We start from the raw sequence: 24166 nt of genomic DNA, 5'->3' as shown, positions 1-24166 counted from the left end.
GGTACATGAGGAAAAGGGAGCCAACGTTAGCCAGCACTACAGGCAGAGCCTACCAGCACACCAGCTGCCCACCTGCCTCAGGAGCCCTTCCCTGAACAGCAGAGGGCTGCCACAAAAACATGGACATTGGTTTTCTGTGGTCTGGCACCATGGCAGCTACGTAGTGGGGAATTTAAAAGCAGCATAAGCATTCTGGTTTTAACCTATGCAACCATCGACCATCAAACATTCTTTACCATTTAAACGCATTCCTTCAACAGATGCAAATTTATCTGTTACACTAGAAACTAACTACTCTTTCACAGCAGGTCATGAGTCGCTCTCCATTCATATTTTATTAAACAGTTGTATCAATTACATGTGTGAAAGATTGCTCTAGTTGCTGATATGAGGCTTTTAAGCCAGAATAGCATTCCACTCAGCAGATGATACGGGAAAGCACTAGTTGAGTTCAATAATTACTTCTTTAATTTTCTCATGTTTCAATTCCAAAATATCATGTTAATTAAAAATACAATAGTTACCTGGTTCTTCAATGGTGTGTGTTAGCATCAGGCACTTAAAACTAATTTAATCACTGTCTGTAGCCTTTGCACTAAGTGGTGCTTAAAATAAGCTGGTTAACTCCTGTCCTTTAACTGATTTGGTTTGCATACCTAAGAAACAAAACTAAAAGCCACCAAAAATCCAGCTCCTGGTTGTATTTCTGATAATGAGGACAGAGTATCAGGATTGCAGCAACCTGATCACTTATCCTGTTCCCCTTTCATTTGAGTACCAGCCTGTTTCAGCAGCAGCCTTCAGAACGCCTTCTGGACTAGCAGACTCACTGCTATCATGTCCAGCAGCGATTGCATTTATGTTATTTACAATTACTTTACATTGACTTTTGTACCTATCATCATCCTCACTAAGTGGCTGTAGAACTGAGCTTACTCATGAAAACATCTTTGGCGAAGCTCCTTTCTGTATATTACTCTTCATTTAGTTTCTTCCCAGGTTTTAATTTCTATAGCTTGACATTTATTACACAACCAACAAAGTCATGGGGCTTCAAAAGTAATTTATTTTTTGGGACCTCTTTCTAACCTTCTAATTCAAGCCTTAATTTTGAAACTAATTTAACATGAGAAAGTGAAATCTGTTTTCCACCCCATTCCAAAGTGAATATTATCAGAGGATTGTTTTATCTAGTGTAGAAACCATATATTTTTACAACTAAAAGTAAGCTGTGACATGGAATATGCCCAGCGTTGCTTGCAAACTAGTTAACTTCAAGTCTACAGAAAGCTTCCAAATCCTTAATTTCACAAATAACAATGAGAAGCTTACTACTTTTTCCCAGAAACCTTAAAATAATTTGTTCTCTCTAATCCTCTGCTTACTTGCCTTGCATGGCTGGCGCTAACTGTACCCAGAAATGAGCTAGCTCATCCCCAGATAGGCTTGCCTTAAACAGCCAAGAAAAAATCCTTCAAGACGTACCTACACAGCCCCCAGCAGTGATGGAACAGAAGTACATTGGGAAAAAAGTGATTTACATGCCACTGTTTGATTATATTGCAACACACTGACATTATTTATTGTAAATGTCTATAAAAAGTCACTGTACTTTCATGAATCCTTCCAATTTAGTTGAATTGGTCTTTCTTAATGGAAAACCAGGTTTAATCAGTATTCCCCAGAAAAGAATGGTAAGTGCTGCAAAACATGCTGCACCTAATTTAGGTTTTAATCAAAATAAAAACTCTGCTAATATTTTATTCTGTATGGGAACCCTTCAGACAACCCCACCCCCAGCCCCGTGCAGGTACTGCAAATCATGTGCATGTGAACAAAACCATGCTGCTTCCCCTTCCATTGATGGGCTTTTCTCTATCACTGAACCTCCAGAAGATGAGTGTCTCACTTGGCCAGCTGCTCCAGCAGCTAACTGAAAATGCTCAGCACCAGGTTCTGACCAAGCAGTAGCTCAGCAAAGACACGCGCACTGCCAACCATGCATTCACCATGTAGCCCAGTTCCATCAGATGCTTCTTAGCAGGATGGGAGTGACACCCACCAGGAACAGCAGACCTGGGGAGCTGCACCAGCCATCACCTAGATTATCTTGTTCTTCCTAGCAACAAGCTGATGGTATTTTGCCAAAGCCGTGGTCTTTTGAATGATTTTCAAACCATCTTCTCATGGCAACAGAGATGCACAGCGACAGGTTTTTCCATCACGAGCAGAATTTCCTCTCACAATGTCATTTTGAGGAAGGGTCAGACCACACTCCCTGTGTCCACAGTCATTGTTGCTTTATGTCACTGACAGTCCGGCAGTAGGGCTGGACTGAAAAACAGCCAAGGAACCGAAGAGGAATGATGGAAAGTCACGCGATTTTTTCCCATTAGTAAGCTTTACTGTAAATTCACTTCACAATTCAGGGAAATAACAGAGCCCTGTAGCAGTCTGGCAGTACAAAACCTTAGGTATTATCAGCAAAATTTTGATTTTCACTGAACAAAAGGTATTACACTTCACAGCCCCTCAGTGCAGCCAGCACTTTAGAAATCCAGGACTGTAATCACGTTTAATCATTTTTTATCCTGTATTAAAAACAGGTTATTCTCCTGGGCTGTGTGACTGATATTAAGCACTCAGAGCACTCTGTCCTGCACGCTCAAAGGTTAAGCCCCTTTTCTTTCTCTCCCTGTACCATAATTCTGATTTACTCTGGGATCTGGGTTTCTCCATGCCGCTGCCATCACTGCCTCCCACAGAGGCGTGGGGCAAAGGCTGTGCTCCAAGCACACTGCTGCTCAGTGCTCACTGATGGGTTTGTCAGGAGGAGCAAATTAGAGTAGCTCTCATCCTTCACAGTAGCCAAATGAGCTCCTGCTTCAGTTTTAGGAATAATAAGGCTGTAAGGGTAGCATTTCCTCACCTTCATTCCCTGCTTTTCCGTTAGACCTAGTGTTCTGGCTTGTCTTTTCCTGCAGGTTTCACAAACACCATAATACTCAATCGATTCCCTATCAGTGCTTCGTATTCTCAGAATTAAATTTCTATTATAATTAAGTTTTACTTTGCTTTGGCCTCAGAACACAGCAACTAGCCCCATTCATTCTTATAGCTCATGTTAGATGAATCACAAATGAAGACAAGTTTCCCAGGTCATTCAAGGTGAAAGAGAATTGCAGATTTAATGCCTTCTTACAGAACAAATGATACTATAGAAGAAATACTTGCAGTTAGTTATAAACCAATTGCACTGCAAAAGCAGTGGTAAAAACTGTCAGACAGTGGTCTTTCAGACTTTATGCTGCACAGATCTTATTAAACACAAAGCCCTGCCTTGCAACATCTAAAACACTGCACACCTGTATGAAATCCTAGCACTGATGAAACTAACCACTACCCACTGAAAAGCCCAACTCCTTCCATCCCTTCTGGAATCTTTATTTCTGTTATTATCATCTTGCTGCACCATCTAGCTGCTCACCTAGAATGCCCAGTAGTTTCTGTGCCTTGAGGTGGGGGAGCCTTTGAACTTTTTACTTGTCTTCTGCTTCCTCTCCTTTCCTACTCCTAAGGAGTACCATATTCTACAGTTAAAAAAAAAATTAAAACCTCAGTTATTTTGTAGTGATATTAAAAAGCTCATTTTATGGAAATAAAAATCCCAGTTTCAGAGCGTAATGAGAAAGAAGGACAATTAAAGCATGGACAGAAATATCAACAACATACGCTTTCTATGAAAAGCATGCTGCAGGAATCATCTGATCTCCATGAATAAGCATTTACTCACCCCTGTTAGCAGATACATATGCCTACTTGCTCTGTAATTTACCATCGAAGGCCAAATAAGATGATGTAATTCATCATCTGCTGAACAAAACAGAAATTAACCACAAGCAAATTTTATTATTAAAAATAAGACTTTCCTTGAACCGATGCCAGGTGTTATTGTGCTTATTATCTGGAAGGCCATAAAGTTCATTCAATGGTTCTTCATCTCGGCAAAAAAGGTAAAAGAACAGAAACCAGAACAATCAACTCCAACAGAAAGAAGTCATTATTAGCAGCAACCAGTGACAAATTCAAGTGTAGATCTAAGCAATGGCTAATCAAACCTAAGAGGATTTACCTGGTTAATCCTGTGTAGCACAGCTATCCAGATTGCTTTTCAGTCCAATCCATAATGTAACTACTCATTACTTACTCTAAGCTTTCTAGAAACAAGTGGCATATCACATAACAAGCTAAACAGCATCACCTATTTTTGAACTGGTTTAAATGCATTGCAAAAATAGTTCCAGAATTCCAAACTCTTCGGCATTAATTTCTCCTTCTGAAATCACAAATCAAATGGTAACTGTGAAAATTAGTTACTTGGACAGTGGTTTTTGCCTTTTAGAAGGGAACTGCCTCCAAAGAAAACTGCGGGGGAAAAAAAAGAAAAAGAACCTTCTGTCTGCATACCTCATGTTTAGTTTTGAGTTCATCAAAGCAAACTCATGGGCTGACAAAAAGCATATTGTCAAAGAAACCCAAATGTTCCAGTTTAAAGGCCGCTCTAATTGATACATTTAAGCTATCTGACAAAGAAGCTTCAGAATGTGGCAGGTGTGTGTCGTGTATAGTTTTACTGTCTAAGTAAAGCAAACATATGAACAGATTAAAAAAATAGATTAAGTGTTTTATAAGCTACTGCTAGCCTACACTAGCCAGCTGAAGGCTTTAAATAATTTAATCCCTTCAGCAACTGCCAGTCCCAACTGCACGCCTGAAACAAGGTCTGAATTCAGTTTGATACCCAACAGGTGCAGTCTAATACTGCTTCCCTAATTCAGCTACTGATCTACATTTATGCTTGCAGGGGACACCATATTCTTAAATTCACCATGGCATTAATTAAATTAGTCTAAGTGCTCTTGTTTTATCCCATCTTCTACTATCAAATTTACCTCAGACAGTACTCTGTTTCTCTGCCCTCTCTTCCAGAAATGCACTTCAAGCCAGATGGAAGATACAGTTCTTAAGCAGCTCTTAAAATAGGTTTTTCTTTGTATATAACCTACATAAACATATAAAACAGGCTGGGGAAACTGAACAACATGAAACATTGAAAACAGATACTAGAAGCTCAAATTTTAGTATTTGGAAATGGCAAACAGAGCCTCTATAGGTGGATCATCATCTGCACTTGGTCATTTTGGATAATCCTGGCAATAGAAGTTGCCTAGGTACAAATAAGCTATTTCCCATCTCATATGCTCTCACTGTTACTCACATTTTCTAGTGGCACAAGCTAACGTGTACAAAATTCAAAACTTAGCAGCCAATAAAAGGCAAAGTGAAAAGGCAGAGCTATGAGGGCTGCCCCAAAAGTAACGTCTCCTCACCTTCCCTTCTGAAGCCCAGGGGCAGTTTTAACAACCTGCAGGGAAACAGTGCCTCATATCCAAGTTCCCACAGAAGTTTTAAGGATAACCTGCATTTTTTTGCCATTGTAGGACAAGAGCAGAGGAACTTCCCACTGCCTTACTTGCCCCCTGACAATAGTGCTGGAAGATGAGACAACTCAAGGCAGAATTTCCTTTCCCTTCATGTGTTCATACTTGGGATGCACACCAGGAGTCTTCTCTCGCAAGCAATTAAGCATCATGTTTGGCACATGCAAATGAATAACATGATCTTTTAATGCAAATGTAATTCAAAAATGTTGCATGCTAACGTAGTGAGCCGCTGGAGTAGCAGAGCCAGCTCAGACAACAGATCATAAATTCAATGTCATTCATTCAATCAATCCTGTAACATGCCATGAAGGCTTATGAAAATGAAAACAGATTAAATGAATACTAAACCAAGATGTTTCCTAAATCCCAAGATGCTCAAGATATTAATAGCTAGCTAAAATTGCAAAGATTCCCATCCATAAAAAAAATATCTAATCACAACAACAAACTGAACTTTGGTCTAACAGCACAGATCTGTATTCCCAATAATTCTATCAGCACATGAACAAACTATACTCTTAAGTGCATTGCAAACGCCTTTGAAACCCGATAAAGCATTATTATTCCCACTTTCATACCTAACAGTCAAAATAACTTTTAACTATTAAGCAACAGTTATTCTTTTAAGCATAGAGAGGTGTACTCAGATCTAAATACATGCCTTTTCCTGGAATTGGAAATAGAGGCTCAAAACCAACTACTCCAGGATCATGATTTTCCAAAGAAGGAAGAGTCAAGAAGGCACAAAGGACAACAAAAAATACAGATCGTGGGAAGACTCAGTCAGTGATATTAGGATTTATTAACAAAACCTAGAGTTAAAAAAAAAAAAAAAAAAAAAACAAAGAAAGAATCCAGAAATCCTTACATATGTATCTCCTAAAATATTTTATTTGGTATCATTTTAGCCCCATAAAAATGTATTTACATTTAAAATTCTTGATCACATGAATAATCACTGCATAGGAATTCCCAGCGTAATCTTTTGGGGGCAATAATTTGGGGAACCATAACTTGTCAAGTACTTAATGCACAGATGCCAATTTATGCTTCCAACCATGGCACCGCAGTGGTAAAATATTACCTCCCAGAGTTTTGGGGGGAAAAAGTACTTCTACGAAAACGCTCCTCTGCAGAGATACTCAGTATGAGAAGGTATGTGAGAGCTGCCACGATATAGAAAGTAAAACAGCCAGCCAGCCACAAAATCTCACAATAATAAATAATGGGCTAGTTTAAATTCCAAGTCTTGTGTATTGTTAAGTTCACTTCTTTGCTCTCCTTCCTCAAGCTTAAAAAGAAAACTGAACTTATCATGCATTTTTCAAAGCCAGATATAGAAAAAAACACCAACTGCTGTGAAACTTGGAAGAGAATCTCAAGTCCTGCCTGCTACCTTTCATCAGAAGGCACTGCAGCCTTCCCCTTCCACACCGTGCAGAAGATTGAAATGAGACAGAAGATTTTCCTTGGCCCTCCTGCCCATCTGCTTTCTGGCAATGCTTGTCTTGAGGCATATCTAGCAGGAAAAATCATTGTTCTTTCCTAGTTGCTGAGAGCAATGGGTACACAATGGTCTCTCTACCACAAATGTATTTGCAGTCTGCTTCTCATAAGAGCAGCATTTTCAGTCCGTTTTTCTCTCCCTGTTTTTCCCTGCTATTTCTGTTTTACTTTGCTGTAGATTTGTCTCCAAAAGAATACTGACACAGGACAGAAAACAATATTACTTGCTAGAGGCAGACACGATCCCAACAGATACAGCATAAATTTTCCACAGAGTTCTGCCACTGTGCAAAATCAGTGACTTGCAATGTTTCTGCTATTCTGATCCTAGGAAAACTCAGAAAGGCTGACAAACTACCATGATACAGTGGTGTGGACATTTGTCCACACTGGTTCCATACACATTGCTTTGCTACACAACAAACTATAAATATTCTTTTATTGAATTAGGATTATTTCATGAAAGCCACTGACTTAACTAATCCACAATTGTTTACTGGAAATAAAGTACTTTGCCCTACATCAACAACAACTGGTCTGTGTTTAGTCTTGGAAGAAATCACTGCCTGAGAAGAGTCAGAGCAATTTAAGATTATACTGGTGGCAATGCCCAGCCACTGTTACACTCCTTTGGAACCATTAGTCAGCATTTTGGACTGCACAAATTTCTAAGGGAACAGACATGACTTCTCCAGAGATCCCCGATTTCACGACAAATACTCTACCACAAACTAAAGGGTGGCTCTAAAATGACAAATAATAACACTGTTTGCTTTTGTACAGCATTTTCTAAGCCTGTAAACAATTTTGCAAATACACACCCATGACTTAAGAAGACAGAATTTGTCAGGGTGGAGAAATCCAGCCCTGTCCTACTTGCATCAATGTGAGCGTGACTGCTAGTCCTCTGAAGTCACTGGTGAAGTCCCAAGTGTCCACTACACCCCTGTAAAAAGAGCACTTACTATACAGGTTAATTATTAGCCTTGTTTTAGGGACACTGGAAATAAGATCAGTAAGTCACCACCTGTTCTCTTTGGTTTCTCATCCTACACTCAGTCACCTCAGTACATCTTCCTGTAGAGAAATAAATGACAGGACATGCATTTGTCACATACAGCTTGCTTCTTTGTTCCCTCCAGAGAAGGAAAAGGGAATGTTAATACCTCTTGAGCTTGGAAAAGTGGTTAGTGGTTTCATTACTGTAAGAACTAATTTCAAAGGCAAACAGCAGCCCCCTGCTGTCAAGCAACTGTAAGCAATACATAGTAAGTGATACATGGAACCTAAGTAGTGGTCTGTATCCAGAATTGCATCTGCAACAAAAAGTATTACACCGAAGATCAACCTAGGCCCTATGACTCCATGTATTAGCACAGCCCTGTAGCCTGCTACTACCATATGCAGAATGCTCTGGGTATGCATTTGCTCATCACTTGTTTCTAGGGAAAGAAGCATCACTGACGGCACGAGCTAACCCTCCCCCCAAAAAAAGCCTTACAAAAGCCCTCACTGCAGCACAACTCACCTGATAAGTTACTACATACTTAATTTTCAGGGGCTGACTCCTCTGTGTCAATGTGTGATCACTGCATCTTTTCTCACTCAGTGGCTGTGGCTCTGGGGAGCACCCTGCTCACAGACCAGCCAAGCCCACCCTCTCTGCAGCAAGCAGCAAAACCCTGCTAAAAGCCAAGCACGTACAGAAGATGATTCCAGAAGAAGGCAGCCGTGGTCACGTGCAAAATGAGGCACAAGAAGGAAATCTTCAAAAATTTGCCATTTCATAGAAGCGTGCATCTCAGTTGTGTAATTTCATAGATATCTAGTGCTTAAAACTTCTGTTTTTCCCTCTTTCCCCACCATGATTTTCCACAGGAGCTTTCTCATTTTCACTCTACAGAATTTGTATCCAATTCTTTTTCAAGTTGTGAGTGTAGGATTTTAATCATCCTCTGCTTTGGGGCATTAAAAGATTCTGAATCATCCCACCTTCTGGGAGATTAGTAAATACAACAATTGCTAACAAAAATTCTACTGAATTCCCATTAACCACGTTAATTATTCAATTTAAAAATATGCTGGAGTCATCAGCAGGACATTTCCATCTAATGGTTGAACACAGGGAAAAGTCTTTCAAAATTGCTCTAAAGCAATTATTTTAAAATTTGTTTTTCAGAGCTAATCTTTCTCCTGTCCCCACATCCTGCTACAATAAAACCTGTTCAGGGAAGCCCAGGGAGATAACAACCCAGGAAGAGATGGCTCAGTAGTTACAGAGGCTTGCCTTGGACACCACAGCTAAGATGAAGCCCTCATCTATACCCATGTTTTCCTTCCTTTCCACTGTTTTGAGCAGAATACATTTTGTTTCTGCCTTTTTAGACACAGTGAAGTCACCAGATGTTATTAAACATGCAGTTAGGATCAGGAATAAACTCTTTATTTTAACCAAGCCGAGGACCTTCAGGAATTCAGAGTATTTAGAGCAAGTTTCTCTTTCTAGCACTTCTGTGCCTCAGCATTTAGTTTCTTCCCATTTTTGAACCCTCCCTTTGCGATCAGAGCACCTACCTACATGTTGGCTTACCATCTGACTGCGGTTTCAGTTGAGCTCACTAAGCCAATGAGAAGATTCAGCGGCTGGTGGAACACTAGAGTGCAAAGGAGCCCTTCCTTACAGGTGATACAGACACAGGCAATTCATCCACTGCAATGCAATTCTGTCTTACGGACATGGTTTAGTGGGGATGGCGGTGACAGGTTGATGGCTGGACTAGATGACCTTAGTGGTCTTTTCCAACTTTAGTGCTTCTGTGATTCTTCACAAGTCTTTCTTTAAGCTGGCTTTAAACTCATAAATGCCCTTACACTTCATCGCCACAGCAAATGAACCTACTCTGAAACACCTCCAAATCCTACTACCAAAAGCCTGAATGCACTTCAAAGGAACCTTTCATTTCTGGCATCCGTTTGTGGCACCTGCGGAACATAACGTGGAGAGTGTTAGGCAACAAACAGTGGTTTGCCAAAGTAATTTTGAAGTGAGCTACCTCAACAAATACCTCTACGTGGAGATCTCACATCACCTGTCTGAGGCCGTTGTTCTCCAAATATTTAGTCACTGTAAACAAAGGTGCTCCGGAACCTTTCTGCTCTAGATCTGAGCAGAAAATACACCAGGTACAGCCTGTACAGGCAACGACTTACAAAGCTGCACTGCCTTCTGCAGCTCCTGCAAGATTTTCAGGAAGACTTTCAAATGCAAGGCACCCTTCAACAACATTTACACATGCCCTGCTTTAAGGAAGGAAAAACAGATAACAGATGCATATACAGGAAGCCTGTGAGTACAGCGTGCAGTGTGATTCCAGTTGCACTAGCAAGAGAAACATACAAAATGGACACTGAGGGACAGCAGATAAATGGTAGTCAGCTGCACATGATGCAAACAAAATGGGTCAGGGATTAGCACTAATGAGGCCTGTACTACATATTTATACACATATTTTTATACATATAGTGCCTCAAAATATAAAGCAAGGGAGAACACACATGCTTCAGACTTTCTATTTTCAGGTGCATTAGCATCTGCTGCACAGACACTAAAAGTTGTGAAGGTTAGACTAACAGCTGTATGCTACTTATGACTTAATATGAAAGAACCGCGCCTGCTGCCTATCTCTGAAGACTCTCTTCCATTTGCTGCTAAGTGAAAAAGTTTATGCTTCCTATTTCCAGCCAAATGTGCATGCTCTTACTTCATTAACACTGCTTCAACCCTCACAACTGCATTTGTTTAGAACACCACACCCTACCTTTCATTGGGTTGCACACAAAATGGATAAATTATTTTTGCCAGCCTGACTTGGCAATGCTTCTCCTCAGTCTTCATCATCAGACATTCCAGGTGAGGAGACATAAGGCCACTCACCCACCCACCAGCATCTCACCAGCTTACAGTATTGCCCTCTGCTCCACTATCCAAAGCAAATAGATACAAAGGACACAAAAGTAAAGCGCAAACATCTTTTAAAAAGCTTAAGGACTTTACACATAATTTTCTGCCCCATTTTCTTCTCTCAGCCACTGAGGGGCTTTAACTAAAACCAACTAAGAGCCATTCTCAGTCCATCATCCCTGTGTGTGTGTAGATGCCTGACGCACACCAGTGACACGTTTTTACAGGAGCTGCACAGTAGTCCATGCACTGTCACAGTAACAACTGCTACACCAGGAAACTTGAGGTAATTAGGGCACTACTTAATGAGTGCCATGGCATGTAGCCTGTAGTCCTAAAGCTGCTTTAGCAGTGGCTAGGATGTGGCTGTTTACTTGTTACCTTGACATTTACAAGAAGAACACGAAGCAAACTGTAAGCCATGACACACGTGCAAATCCCAGCGCTGAGGGAGCAACATGACCCACTTACTGGCACAAGTTACACCACAAAGCGACCGGAGTACGTGCGCTGGGTTTGGGGTTTCCTCCATAACATCATCTACATTTCCTTTTTTACCCTGTTTGAACTCCAATTATTAAATCAAACATTCTGTATGAAAGAAGAAACACAGAGAACAAAACAGAAGCCAAAAAAAAACCATGATGAGCCGTTCAGAAAAATAGGGAAGATCTTGTACGGAAAATGTCCCAGATCAGAAACTACCAGACCTGCAAAGTTTTTCAGCCCCCAGAACATATTCCAGATTCCACAGCTGAATTGCCAAAGGAGCAAAGAAGAACTGGTGATTTGCAAGAGTACCATCAGCAGCACACGAAGATAACAATGAGAAAAGCAGGGCAGATGCTTCACGAATACCAGAGATTGATGTGTCAGGATTCTCAGGAGCTGGTAGGGAAAGTTTAAAAACTAAGTAAAAGCACAAGCTAATACACCTTTCGCTGCTTTTACCTTTTTGCTTTGTAATTGGAACCTTGTTTATAAGACCTCTGTTTATTTCTCCTTCAAGTCAAACAGCCCAGACATGCCACACCAGTCTGGACTGCCTGCTCTTATTTTTTCTTCTGGCCTGGAAGTGTGCTGAGGGTGGAGGTCAGAGAGCTAACTCAATTTTAATTTTACAATTTTTTCCAAAGAGAATGCCAGACAGCCAATTCTCAAAGAGATTTGAAGGGCCAAGCGATAGGGACAAGATGATGCTGTTCTCACAGTGAAGGGAAAAACACCACTGTCTGTAAGGCCTGGTGGATCTGATGTGCAGAGAAGTGATGCACTCAGAACAAGTCGGCTATTGTGAACATGCACTAACACAATTTGCAACCCAACCTCTGAAAACTGTGACAGATTCTTAAAAGAAGCAGTAAAATCTCCCTGAGCTTTACTACTAACCTCTCTAGGATGAGAATTTCATCCAAACACAAGGACAACCCAAGAAGAAACAAGGATTCTTCACTCAATATGAGATATCCACATAGGAAGCACAAATTCTCCAGATGGCAGCTCTGGACTTATCCCCCCCTCAGTAATGGCTATGCCAGCTATAGCTGTTTATTGTATTTTTCTAATTACATTCCCATTTTAAGAAGCGTTCATTACTCTGTAATTATGGTGGATTTGACTGTAAATTTCAGTCAGGGTTCAAACGTGTTTACAGCTTGAAAGAGGACGGATAAGCAGTTCCTTCCTCACGAGGAGACAGGCTTTGACATACTGAAGATTACAGCTTTGTAACTTACAGCTTCCATTTATAAAACTGGATAAAGAGGAACCAGAGAAGAGCTATTACTCTTTCCTATAGTAATAACTTTGCAAACTGGCGATCCTTTCTTCTTGAGCACTTACTAACTGCTTCAGCCCATAGCAGATTTCATTCTTATGCACGGTGAATTACACGGAGTACAAGCACTATTTCTGACAACTTCTTTTCAGTATGTACCTCCCTGTCCCTTTTTGTTGTTATTGCTTTTGAACGGGAACAAACCACACGGGTCTCTAAAGAGAACAACTCACAAGGCCAACAAGTGAGTTCTCTTCATCTCCAGGAAGAAAGTTGGGCAACTCCTATAAAGAGCACTCTACAGTCATTCACTCCTCTAAAGGATATTCTACAGCAATCCACAAGTATTGACCATAGAAAGGTAACACAAACCTTGATCTGAATTTTATCACTTCGCAAGTACTTGAAGCATTGCCTCATCATTTTCATAATATAACTTTATTTTGAACATATAATTGGAGAACTTATTTATCCACAATCTTTTGGAAATAAATTATAAATTCACATAATCATTTCTGAATTCGGAAAAACATTATTCCTAGAGCAAATGGTAAAATATTTTCTCTCAAATTTGCATTCCATTCTTCATTTTAACAATATTGGAATTTCTCAGCCATTTCTTGTTCTCTGTCACTCAGATTTTCCTGAACTAGACAGCAGTGCTACCAGAGAGCTCCGTCAGATCTCTGAGACAACACTCTATCACCTCAAATGCATGTAACTCATGTCCTACATTTGGTAACAGTATGATTTTCTGGAACCCTACATCAGTAACTGGGCTGTGAAAAGAATGCACACACATGCTCTGAGCACACAGGAGAAAATCTAGCCCAAACAGTCCCTAACACCTATCTGAACTAAGAAGTATTTTTAATGTCATTAAAGAGATTAAAAAAAGATCTCTAGATGCAGGACTGATCTTGCCTTTTCACCTAACTACATTATACCCATGTTTTATAAATGTCTTTTTCCTGTTTGTGTTTGTTTTTTTTTCTTTAAATGTTCCCTTTATGTGCTACATTGCATCCATTCTGAGTTAGATACAAAATGAATGAAATAAATCAGAAAAGAGACAGTGTAGGTAACTTGGATTTTACGTGGGTGGCTACAGAGACTCTTCAAAAAGCTGTATGGATATTTTAAACGTATTTAACTCATTACTCATTTACTCACTGGCTCTCAGAGAGCAGTGCTCCTGCTTGACCATTCATGACATGATCACAGTAAGTTAACAGGAGAGGAATAAAACCATTTTTTAAGAGCTCCTGACCCACAGTTTTCTTCTGAAGACTTGAAGAGATTAGTAAATGTGTTTTTGAAATCTACCAGTGATTGTAAGGAGTCACTTCTGACTGTACTGAAAACAGTGACCTTTTTCCTCATTACCTCTTGGTATTAACTTATATTTCTCATGGAGTTCCCGCTTTTCTGGTGCATTCAGCAGTGCTTTTTCCTACAAACCTGAATGTGTTTGGAGAAGAAAAGATGGGCAATGATTCGGCAGATAGTGTTGGCAGTTCTTAATGCTGGTAACTAGTTCAAAGAGCTGGCTGCTGCAAGAAAAACGTGGAAGAGATCAAGAATTCATAACCCTATGAATTTTCAAACCAAACTTGAAAAGGAGAATAGCAAAAGGAAGGAATGGGGTTTATTATGAAGAACGGCCAGTAATTGTAATCAAGGTGTATTATAAAAGTGAGTCATACAGGAAAGGAAGAAACAAAAAGCCAAGCCAAGGATAAAAACACAGCTGAAAAATACCCCAATATGTTGAGCTAGGCTACATACCCAGAGCCTTTAGAGCAAGCCTTTTAACTACTCTACCACAACCAGCCAAACCTGCTGTCTTTCAGCTTCTCCACATACGATTACATCCTTTGAAGAGCAAATAAGTTACCAGGCACTATTACGTGTGCCATCCTTCCGCTATCACATACACACAGTCAGCACCTAACTACTCCCTAAATATTTGTCCTCATTACGTGAACCAGAAAGAAAGCTATCCCATGCTTTTCAACAGGGCTAATATATTCTTCCATGATACCACATCGTTGTTGACCATCTCTGCGCTGTTGCCATGCCCTCAATCTCACCAGCATGCAGACAGAGCTGCCTCATTCTGCTTCTGAGAGAAACAAAACCAAAGCATCCCAAGTTATTTCTAACTCGCACCTGAAAGGAACCAGAAAAGAATCAAAAGAATAAAAGAATAGCTTCTCTGTTTACTGGGGGATCATGAGATAAAGGAGGCCCTTTTGAAATTAATTTCTCTTTAATAATCAAGTCAGGAGTAGGTCTTCTTGTGACATACAAGTGGATTCTGTTCCACCTAATTACTAGGATGTTGCTTTTTAAGCATGCAGTGCTTCTGTGTGGGATTTTCAGAAGCTGTTTTAGAGCTGAAGTACAAAGAATCAGCAGCAGCTTCACGGGACTTTGTGACACAGACCTGTGGACCAAACTGTTTCTGTCCCAATAGACCAAAGATTCCTACACAGGGTACATGAACACTCTGCAATGCAAGCACATACTGTAACAAGCACGTTTGGATGGAAGTATGTTTAACCCACAGCAAGTGAGAGAGTCCCCTGGTACTGTTAGCATCCAAATAATAGCCCAAAGGCTCGCTGCTATCATTCTGTAACAAAGATGCCTAAATTGCTGCAGAACTGTAGGCAGAGCGTTTGGAACTGGAAAAACTACAGTTGTTGCAATGAGCAGTTGGGTTTTCAAGCCCGTTAGCACTGACGATATTCCCAACCCTGCCATGATCTCCTGGAATGGGATGCATACACCCTTCCATGCTCTTAATTTTGAACAAAATACTGTTAAAGGATTTAGGGTTCATCCACTTCAGGTTTGGCTTGCACCAAGATTTCATGCAGGAATGGATGTGTGCTTCTGATACACAACTGCTACTGTTCTGTCACTTCAAGGAACAGAACCAGACCAAACTACTGCAAGTGCAGTAATGCAATGGTGAACAGTGAGAAACAAAGGCAGAACATTCCTGGTCAGGGAGCAAACAAATAATAAAAAGCCACGATGCACTTGAATTTGTGTTAAACACAGGATTGTCACATTTTGGGTAAGAATACACGGCACAGAGCACTTCATGGTCTGTCTGGCAGTTGAGCAGTGGGGGTTGTAACTGCCTCACTCAAAGCCACAGCAACTCTCCAGAAGTAATTGATAACACGTACCAGAATCAGGGAGAAATCTTCCCCCCGGGAATTGTCCTCAGACAGTCTCTGGAAAATTACTGCTTGGAACAAGAGCAGCAAATATGTAAATATGACTTCTCTTGGACATTTCTTTTTCCACCCCATTGCCCTCAGTACACTAATAAAAAGAAATGACTTTTCCTGGAGTGTACACTCAGCCATTCATTACTTTAAAACTGTCCAAATAATGTAAAGGGAAAAAAAGAAAAATGCACAAATGTAACATGAAATGAACTGTAATGAAAGATTTGTTCCGAGTACAATCAATATCTAATTACAGCAGCAGAGAAGAGGCAGCACTTCTCATGCTGTTGACCAGAAGGATATTTTTCCTACACTTCTGTCGAGACATTTCCTTTAACTAAGATTTCATGCCACGTTAATTTAGAAAGAAAAAAATTACAAAACAAATTCTCTTTTACCACGTGGTGGCTGAGCTGCAGTGTTGCTATGAGGTTCAAAAGTAGCAACTTCACTGCTAACTGCAAGGTTAGCTAATGAAGCAAATTGAAAAGCAATTCCTTCCCTTTGTGTACCTATTAATCTGCTAAAAAACAGTGCATATCTAGTAGCTGAAATCACTTGTTCTACCAGAGAACACAGCTCTGTTAACAGGAAGCTCGATTTCTAACCAGAAGAACCCTGGCACCGCCAGGTTACATTAAGTGCAAATTGAACTGTCTGCTTATGTGATCTAATCACCATGGTACCCAAATGTTTTATAGATAACTATAAAAACATAAGCCTTAATTCTAAGAGCATGTGATCTGCCAAGGTAAATTTACACAGGGATGAGCTCAAAGAGAGCTGTAATTCCAAGTGCAGCATGCAGGTCTGAACCCAGGCCAGGTAAGATCACAGTACGAGGGAATTTGCACACAAGTCAGAAAGGTTTGTTATTTCTTCAAAATAATCTTTGATAATCATGAACTCTGATGGCAGCTGCATTAAGAGATGTGTCTTAAGGCAGGTACAACAGTCCAAGCAGGTTTGGAAGATGGACTGAGGCGAGGAATGTTTTGTGGATCAAGTTGTCCAGCCTACAAACTAAGTGTGGAGAGAGGCAATGACTGCTATGCCAGCACCCGGGGGTACTGTAATTAAGATTTGTTAATCAAGCCTGCCTAAAATGAAGAAATTCAAATAACACAATAATTTGATTTTTTCTACATTTCTTCTATGTTTCTGAGGGATTATGATAAACTTGGTTCACAAAAATCAATTTCCATTTTGTAATACGCGAAAACAAACTTAGAAGAAAGATTGATTGATTCTTCATGCAAACCCCGGTTTCCTGGAGCTGAGCTTTCAAGTAAAACATCAAACAGTACGGTCGCATAGCAACCTCCCTGCCCTGAGTACAGGAGGACCGGTCGGCCAGTTCCACCTTTCCTGTTTCTCCAGGCTGCACAAACACAGCACTTGACTAAGGTAGAATTTATGTCAGCAGGGCGAGCTTCTTGCCTGCAGTTGATTTGTACTTCAGACAATGAGGGCTCTAACCAAAACAGCCTGAGATGGAAACCTGTGACGTCCTGTGCTTATGAATTCAAACATCATTGAGTTGTTTGAGTTGGAAGAGGCCCTAAAAGGCCACCTAGCCCAACTCTCTGCAGTGAACAGGGACACCCACAGCTCCATCAGGTGCTCAGAGCCCCATCCAGCCTGACTCTGAAGGAACGTCTCCAAGGACGAGGCATCCACCACCTGTCTGGGCAACCTGCACCAGCCTCACCACCCTTACTGTAAAAATCTCCTTCCTTACATCCAGTCTAAATCTCCCCTCTTTTACTTAGAAATTATTTTCCCTTGTCCTATCACAAGAGACCAGGGTAAAGAGTCTATCCCCTTCCTTTTTCCAGCTCCCCTTTAGCTACTGAAAGGCTGCACTCAGGTCTCCCCAGAGCCTTCTCTTCTCTGGGCTGAACAGCCCCACTTATGACAACTAATAGCATATAAAGTCTTATTTAAATAAAAAAAAAAGCATATTGTGTCTTAAAAATATACTTTTACACTCTCATCTTATTACAACTGGGTTACTCAACTAAGAAGAAAATGTCTAAGTGCAAGTAACACAATGCCCAGACAGTCAATTCTTAGTTGCATTTAATCACTACCATCTTCAAGGCACTCCAGCATTATTTCTGGTGATCACAATTAACAATAAGCTTAGTCTCACTGATCTTATATCAGAAATAATTAATGCAGCCCACACTGTGTTTTTAAAAGGCTTTGCAACCAGCATAAACATACACCAGAAAACAACTGAAGCTGGATGTAGATGAAAGCGCACGACACCAATTGCAGATGAGAATGTTCTGTCCCACCTCACTTTGTTCTCGTTATTTGCTGGATGACAACCACTATACAGAATACCAGGAAGTTCCCTCTTTGATTTATAATCATTCTTTGATATATTTTCCTTCCATATTTCTGCTATTCTCTACAATAAGACAACTCTGAAACCCCTTAAATGGAGCCAAGAGCAGCGCGGCGCTCTGCTGCCACCTAGCGGCCCGGTGCGGGAACACGGCAGCGCCCGGCTCCCAGCGCCACAGCGCGCAGCCCAGCAGCTTCACTCAGTGCTGTTCTCCGCTTGTAGAGCTTTGCTCTGCAGTTCGAGTTTTCCTGCTTTCTTGGGCGTTTCTGCCTAGAAATTCCACCAGGCTCTCCCACCTCCAGGCGCTCAGTGATACTCACAGCCCCGCTGTGCCCAAACTGATCTGCACATGCTCAGAACGCTCGGGACCTGGAGGACACACAGCACCCACATTATAAATGGTTCATCCACAAATGTCTGCCTTCACATCTTCAGGAAAAAACGTAACCTGCCTCTGAGGATAGCCAGCTGTTGGCTTAAACAACCTTCAGAATTATTTTCACTGTGTGAACTTCCACCATTGAAACAGTTTTAAAAGCCAGCTCCAGCTTTCAGTTCTCTACAGTTTATTTTCCAAAAAATCCACCAGGCAACATAAATCCCTGGTGATGAATGCCAGTACTGATCCACAGCAGCAAGCACTGGTACAGAAGGAGAACAAGACCTGGAAAAGATCACTAGAAGGAAAAAATAATAGTAAAAAACTTGCTCAGCCTAAATGGGGATTATTTGTACTTAGCTTGGAAAGCTGAAAAGCTGCTTACAAAAAACAAAGTAGGCAATATTGTGTTAAATGATAGCCAATTCAAGCAAACAAATTCACGCTGGAAAACTGGAATTCAATCCATCATTCTAACAACTTATTACACTACCCAAGTGCAGTACTGCAACTATGCAGTTTGCTATGACTGTTCTGTACTACGCACCCTGATCATTCACTAATCCATTCATCTTGGTTTTCTGCTTATTACTAAATTCCTAAATTGGTTTCTCCCCCTCAAGCTAATTTTAAAACCTGACATATTCCTCTACCCAGAAGAAACTCCAACCGCATTTCACCTACATCATTTACCACCGCATGTCATCAATTCCCTTCTTTTTACTTCCAAAGCAGTCTATGAACGTGAAGTCTGGCTCCCTGGCTAACAGGAGACACGCAGCTCCATGAGGTGACACAAGCCATGTTGCCACGTCTGTAACCCAGGCACTTTTAATGACACGACCCCTCCCTCATGGCGAACCTCCATCTGGAGGATAAGCACCAGCATCTCTGGCTGGCAGAAAAAGAAGAACAAGAAAGAAGCAAGACAAACTACTACTAACAGTGAAAGAGACTACCTTTGGCAATGCAAAAGCAGTAACAGATTCCACACCTTTTTAATGTAGTTATCTTTTCCTTATTCCAAACTCAACAGCGCCTGTGCTGGAATGTGTCTAACCTAATGGACATGCAGCTCCTAATCCAGCCTCCTAATTCAGCACCTTTATCTCATCTAGTGGCATCATGGCTCTCTGTAGTGCAGTGCTGAACCTGTCACAGAGATCAGGGAGAGAAAATTACCAGAAAGAAATTTCAGAGAATATTACTCAGGCTCAATGGCACGGCTCCTACCGATCACATACTGATGCAAATGGTCTCACACACTAAAACTCCTGATAGCTGAAAGGCCCTTATAGGCCCACTTTAAGCTGAGCCCTGTTACATTCTCATCACTACCCATATCCCCGTGGTTGTTTCCTTCTCTCTTCAGTAGAGACTTCAACAGCTCCAGAGCAGAGTGCAAGAAAATCCTAGCAAAGGCTAGGTTCTACTTCCTCATCTTTGCAGTTGATGCTACCAATTAGAGGGACACACCTCACTCTAGAACAGTGGATGTCAACAGGGAGCAAAACCAGTTTGACAGAAACATGACATTTATTCTTAATTAGGGCCTATGGAAATAGATGTTTAGACTATCATCTTTAGTTCAGAGAATCCCCATGGTGTTGTCAATTATGAAAGCCAAGAGACAGATCACAGGCTCACCTCCTGCAGAACTCAGTTGAGACAACAACATGGCCTGGCACCAGCCCCAACATCAGGAAGCCCAGGTCTCTCAGTTTCCAGGTGAGCATCTCCCTACCCACGCTGAAACCCACCCTGTAAAATGGGTGATGGAACCTACAGACTTGGGTGATATGATGATGAGCAGCAAGGTCAATCCCCTCTGCACTCAGGTAGCTTGAGATGGAGCACCAATACACAAATTAATGGGGCAGTTCAAAGCTAAGAGCTGTTAAGAGCTCTCTATGTTTGAGCAGGCAATCATATCCATGATTAATCCTATTGAAAAACCTTTCTGACCAGTGTTTTCAGTAGTTAGAGTTCTGCTAAAAGGATTACACAAAACCTGGGATTTCATAACAAGTAACACATGATAATTTGCTGCATATGGCAGCCATTCCATAACCACTGACTGAACTCTGTGAAAGCAGCCACCTTTCAGATTTGCTCCACTTCATGGTTGGCCTTGTAAAGCTCAACATCCATTTGCTTTAAGATCAGATTTTCTTCTAGCTGTTTTTTTCAAGTAACACACAATTTTTGTTCATTTTTTCCCTAGAGAAAACATTTAACCACCACTGAATTGCTATATGAATAGCAGAAGTCTTCAATTCTTGTTCAGTTTCAGATTGTTTTCAATTTCTGATGTGTAATTTCAGCAAGCCTCTTACCAAGCAGTAAAATCCACAGCAGTTCACTCACAGCCTGCCATCAATTACTGAATCAAGCACGAATCAGGAAGCATCACACATATTAGCAACGCCGTGCTGCTTTCATACCATGAACCATATGAAAATTAGAGTGCAGCATTTTCCAGCAGACAGGCCTGTAATCATGTCCTCACCACTGCAGTTACCTTGGTCAGACTAGATGCTCTGTGTCACTTAGTCCACTCAAAGTGATGCAGCCTCAGAACAAAGGAAGGAACAGTCACTGCTACAACACCTGAGTAACACTGCAGGAATTAGCAATGAAGCAGTTGTGGTAAGCTTCGCTGATGCATTCCCATTATTTGCCCCACACCATCAGCAGGAAAGCCCCAAATCAGCCTGTCAAATGGCTCAGTGGCCATAACACACCACTCTACTCAAGACAATAGGCTTTTGCACAAGGCCCTAATAGAAGTCCCAGTCAGTAAGAACCTCAGCTAATACTTTTCTATCTAAACACCTAACCTACACTCATGAAACATTCTGAAGTTACTCTGAAATACAACTTGCTGTTTACATGTAGGTTTTTGCATTGCGTCTTCACAGATTCATATGAGAACACAAATACCTTGGTTAACACTCAGGTGTGAAAAGCTTCACATTTAACTGCAAACCAAGGCAAGCTACCAGGGCTGAAGTCATAAAGAACAGCTATCAACAAGACCCTAACAAGGAATTTTCTTCCTGTAAGTTAGTGCTTCTTTTAATTTTCTCCTACTAATACATTACTGCTGAGAACACATTACAGCTGCAGCTCACACAAGCTATCACACAACACTAGACAGAAATGCAGCAGGCACTGGCTGTATTTACAGCTGCTGGGCCTTGCCCAAGGCCCATTCTGTGCATGGAGTTACAAAAATGAAGAGCAAAACTAGTTGAAGAGACAACATATTTATTTGGGGGGATGTGGAGAAGCACTGTAGGAAGTATGAGTGAGTAAGACTCTCAATAACACCATTCATTTCCCTTTCTACTAATTTGTTCCAGGGGGTGAGCAAGAAAGTCACTGGTGATGTCATCATTCAAAAGCACCTTAATCATTTCAAGAAACTGAACAAAGCAGTCGCTCAAAAAAGAAAAAAAGAGCAGATGAAGTAGAAATATATGTAGCTTAAAAAAATTCAAAGACGTAGATCAAAATTTCACCAAGGCCACTGAGTCAGTTGACATCCTGCATGTCTATAAATAATTCACTAGCTAATAAGCAGTTTCACCAGCATTGCTTTAAGCAATCCCTTATAAGGCACAGGTTCCTAAGTGGGAAGTGGAACAATATAACACAGTTGAATCAGAAAGGCAGGATTTTTTACAGATGAAAACACATTTATATCTCAAACACTTTCAAAATGGCAATTTTTGTGGAATGGAAGAGCCAATGGAAACCAAATCAGCCTGGTATCACAAAGTCATCATCCTCTAAGAAACCTGAGAACATAGCTCATTTATCAAAACAGACTGATAAACATACTCATATTTCATCTCTGGTGAACAAAATAAAAATTACACAAAACCAAGAAGAAAAAATATTACAGATTGGTCAAATAGGTGCTTACCATTCCCTCTGCATGCTTTTACTTTAGGTCATGCTCAAGAAAAGGTAACGACTGTTTTTCCTATTGCTTTTTCCCACATGACTGCAGTTTAACAAGGGGACTTTTTGGAAGATGAAGCAAAGGAACACAGAGGGGCAACGTCAGGTTACTATAAGTACTTCCACGTAACTACAACTGTATGATACAAGTTTAAAAACACTTACGCTGCTGTTGTGAAGGCAGCGAAGTCAGCTTTCACCTCGGTATCTGCCAAGTCTCCTTCAATGGGTTTGCCTCCTACAGCAGCCTGTTTCTCAGCAACGGCCGTTTCACAGCCCTCCTCCCACGGACAGACTGGCGGTTACTTTGTAAATAGAATTAAGTCGCTTTAGGGGGAGCTGCCTCTCGTGTCCTCGAGATGTTTTGAAACGATGACCTCTCAGCCTGTCCCTCGAACTCGCCTCCTCGGTTAACGAGAGCTCTCGTGAGGTGGAAGCGGACATTGCTGGCGCTACCTCACCGAGGGCAAGACTGTGGGGGTTACAGTTCAAACAGCAACGCTTAGCTAACGGAACAACACGCCACGAGGCCCCGAGCTAGAGGCCTCCGAGCCATCCCAGCTGCTGCCCGCTATCCATCGGGGTTCGGACAACCAGCGCCCTGCCAGCAGACGGGAAGCGAGCGACGAGAAAAGGTGCCCGCCTTACGTCCACCACAAGCGCCATAAGCGCGACCGCCGCAGCCCCGGGGCCCGGCCAGGCCGCTCTTCGGGGAGCGCTCCACTCACAGCTCAGGGACATCCCAACTCCGGGACATGCCCCGGCGCCACGCCCGGCTCCCCCGCTACGGGACTCAGTACCCTAGCGGAGCCAGGGAAACAGCCACAGAGACCAGGTCGCAGATCCGACCCGCCACCACCTCAGAGCTCCATCAGGGGCCGCATCCGTCCCCGCGCCGCCCTAATACGCTTCCGCTCCATGTGACGCACTTCCGCTCCGTGTGACGCACTTCCGCTCTGCGCGCCTGTTCGCCCCGCCCATGCCGTTCCCGGCATGCCCCGCGTGGCTCCTCCCCCCCTGCCCCCGCAGAAAGCCGGGCCGTAGCACTGAGCTGCCATTTTGTTGGCGGCTGCTGCGGCTGCGGGCCGTGGCTGTTGGTGTGGCTGAGGCGCTGCCCGCAGCGGCGGCTTGGGGCAATTTTAAAAGGCGTTTTAATTTGGTTGAAGGCGGTGGTGCCCCAGCCCTGTTTTAATCCGCTATGTCCGGTGATGGAGGTACCGGCGAGCAGGTGAGCAGTAGCGGAGGAAGCCCATGGGCCGCTCCCTGAGGAGGTGTGGGGCCGGGTGGCCTGTGGGTCGTCACTGAGTCCGGGCGGTGGGAACGTGGCCTTCCTCGACCGCTGCCCTTGACGGCGCGGCCGGAGGGCGGCTTCCTGCACACATGGCCGCCCCGCCGAGCCCTTGGGGGAAGGAAGGGCCGTAGGGCGGCTGCCCGGCTTCCCGCCGAGCTGAGCGGGCTTGGGGCGG

The 24166-nt window shown here is 42.1% G+C and overlaps 2 protein-coding genes across 3 annotated transcripts in view; one reads left to right on the top strand and one right to left on the bottom strand.

The window, feature by feature from the left end:
* HIPK3 (homeodomain interacting protein kinase 3) overlaps window positions 1–23602 on the bottom strand; it is a 94160-nt gene extending 70558 nt beyond the window's left edge. Inside the window, exon 1 of the mRNA XM_042882642.1 lies at window positions 22866–23602. The gene's annotated coding sequence lies outside the window, so the exon portion shown is untranslated. The remainder of the gene's footprint in view (window positions 1–22865) is intronic.
* Window positions 23603–23729: 127 nt separating this feature from the next.
* CSTF3 (cleavage stimulation factor subunit 3) overlaps window positions 23730–24166 on the top strand; it is a 43873-nt gene continuing 43436 nt past the window's right edge. For both annotated transcript variants that reach the window (XR_006181100.1, XM_042882741.1), the window contains exon 1: window positions 23730–23928. Coding sequence is in view for 1 of the 2 variants with exons in the window: in XM_042882741.1 (XP_042738675.1) it covers window positions 23899–23928 (30 nt within the window). In the remaining variant the exon portion in view is untranslated. The remainder of the gene's footprint in view (window positions 23929–24166) is intronic.

Source organism: Lagopus leucura, unplaced genomic scaffold (assembly GCF_019238085.1).
Source record: "Lagopus leucura isolate 7727_CA_CO unplaced genomic scaffold, USGS_WTPT01 Super-Scaffold_100035, whole genome shotgun sequence".
Lineage (NCBI taxonomy): Eukaryota > Metazoa > Chordata > Aves > Galliformes > Phasianidae > Lagopus > Lagopus leucura.
This window is presented reverse-complemented; position numbering and strand designations above follow the sequence as displayed.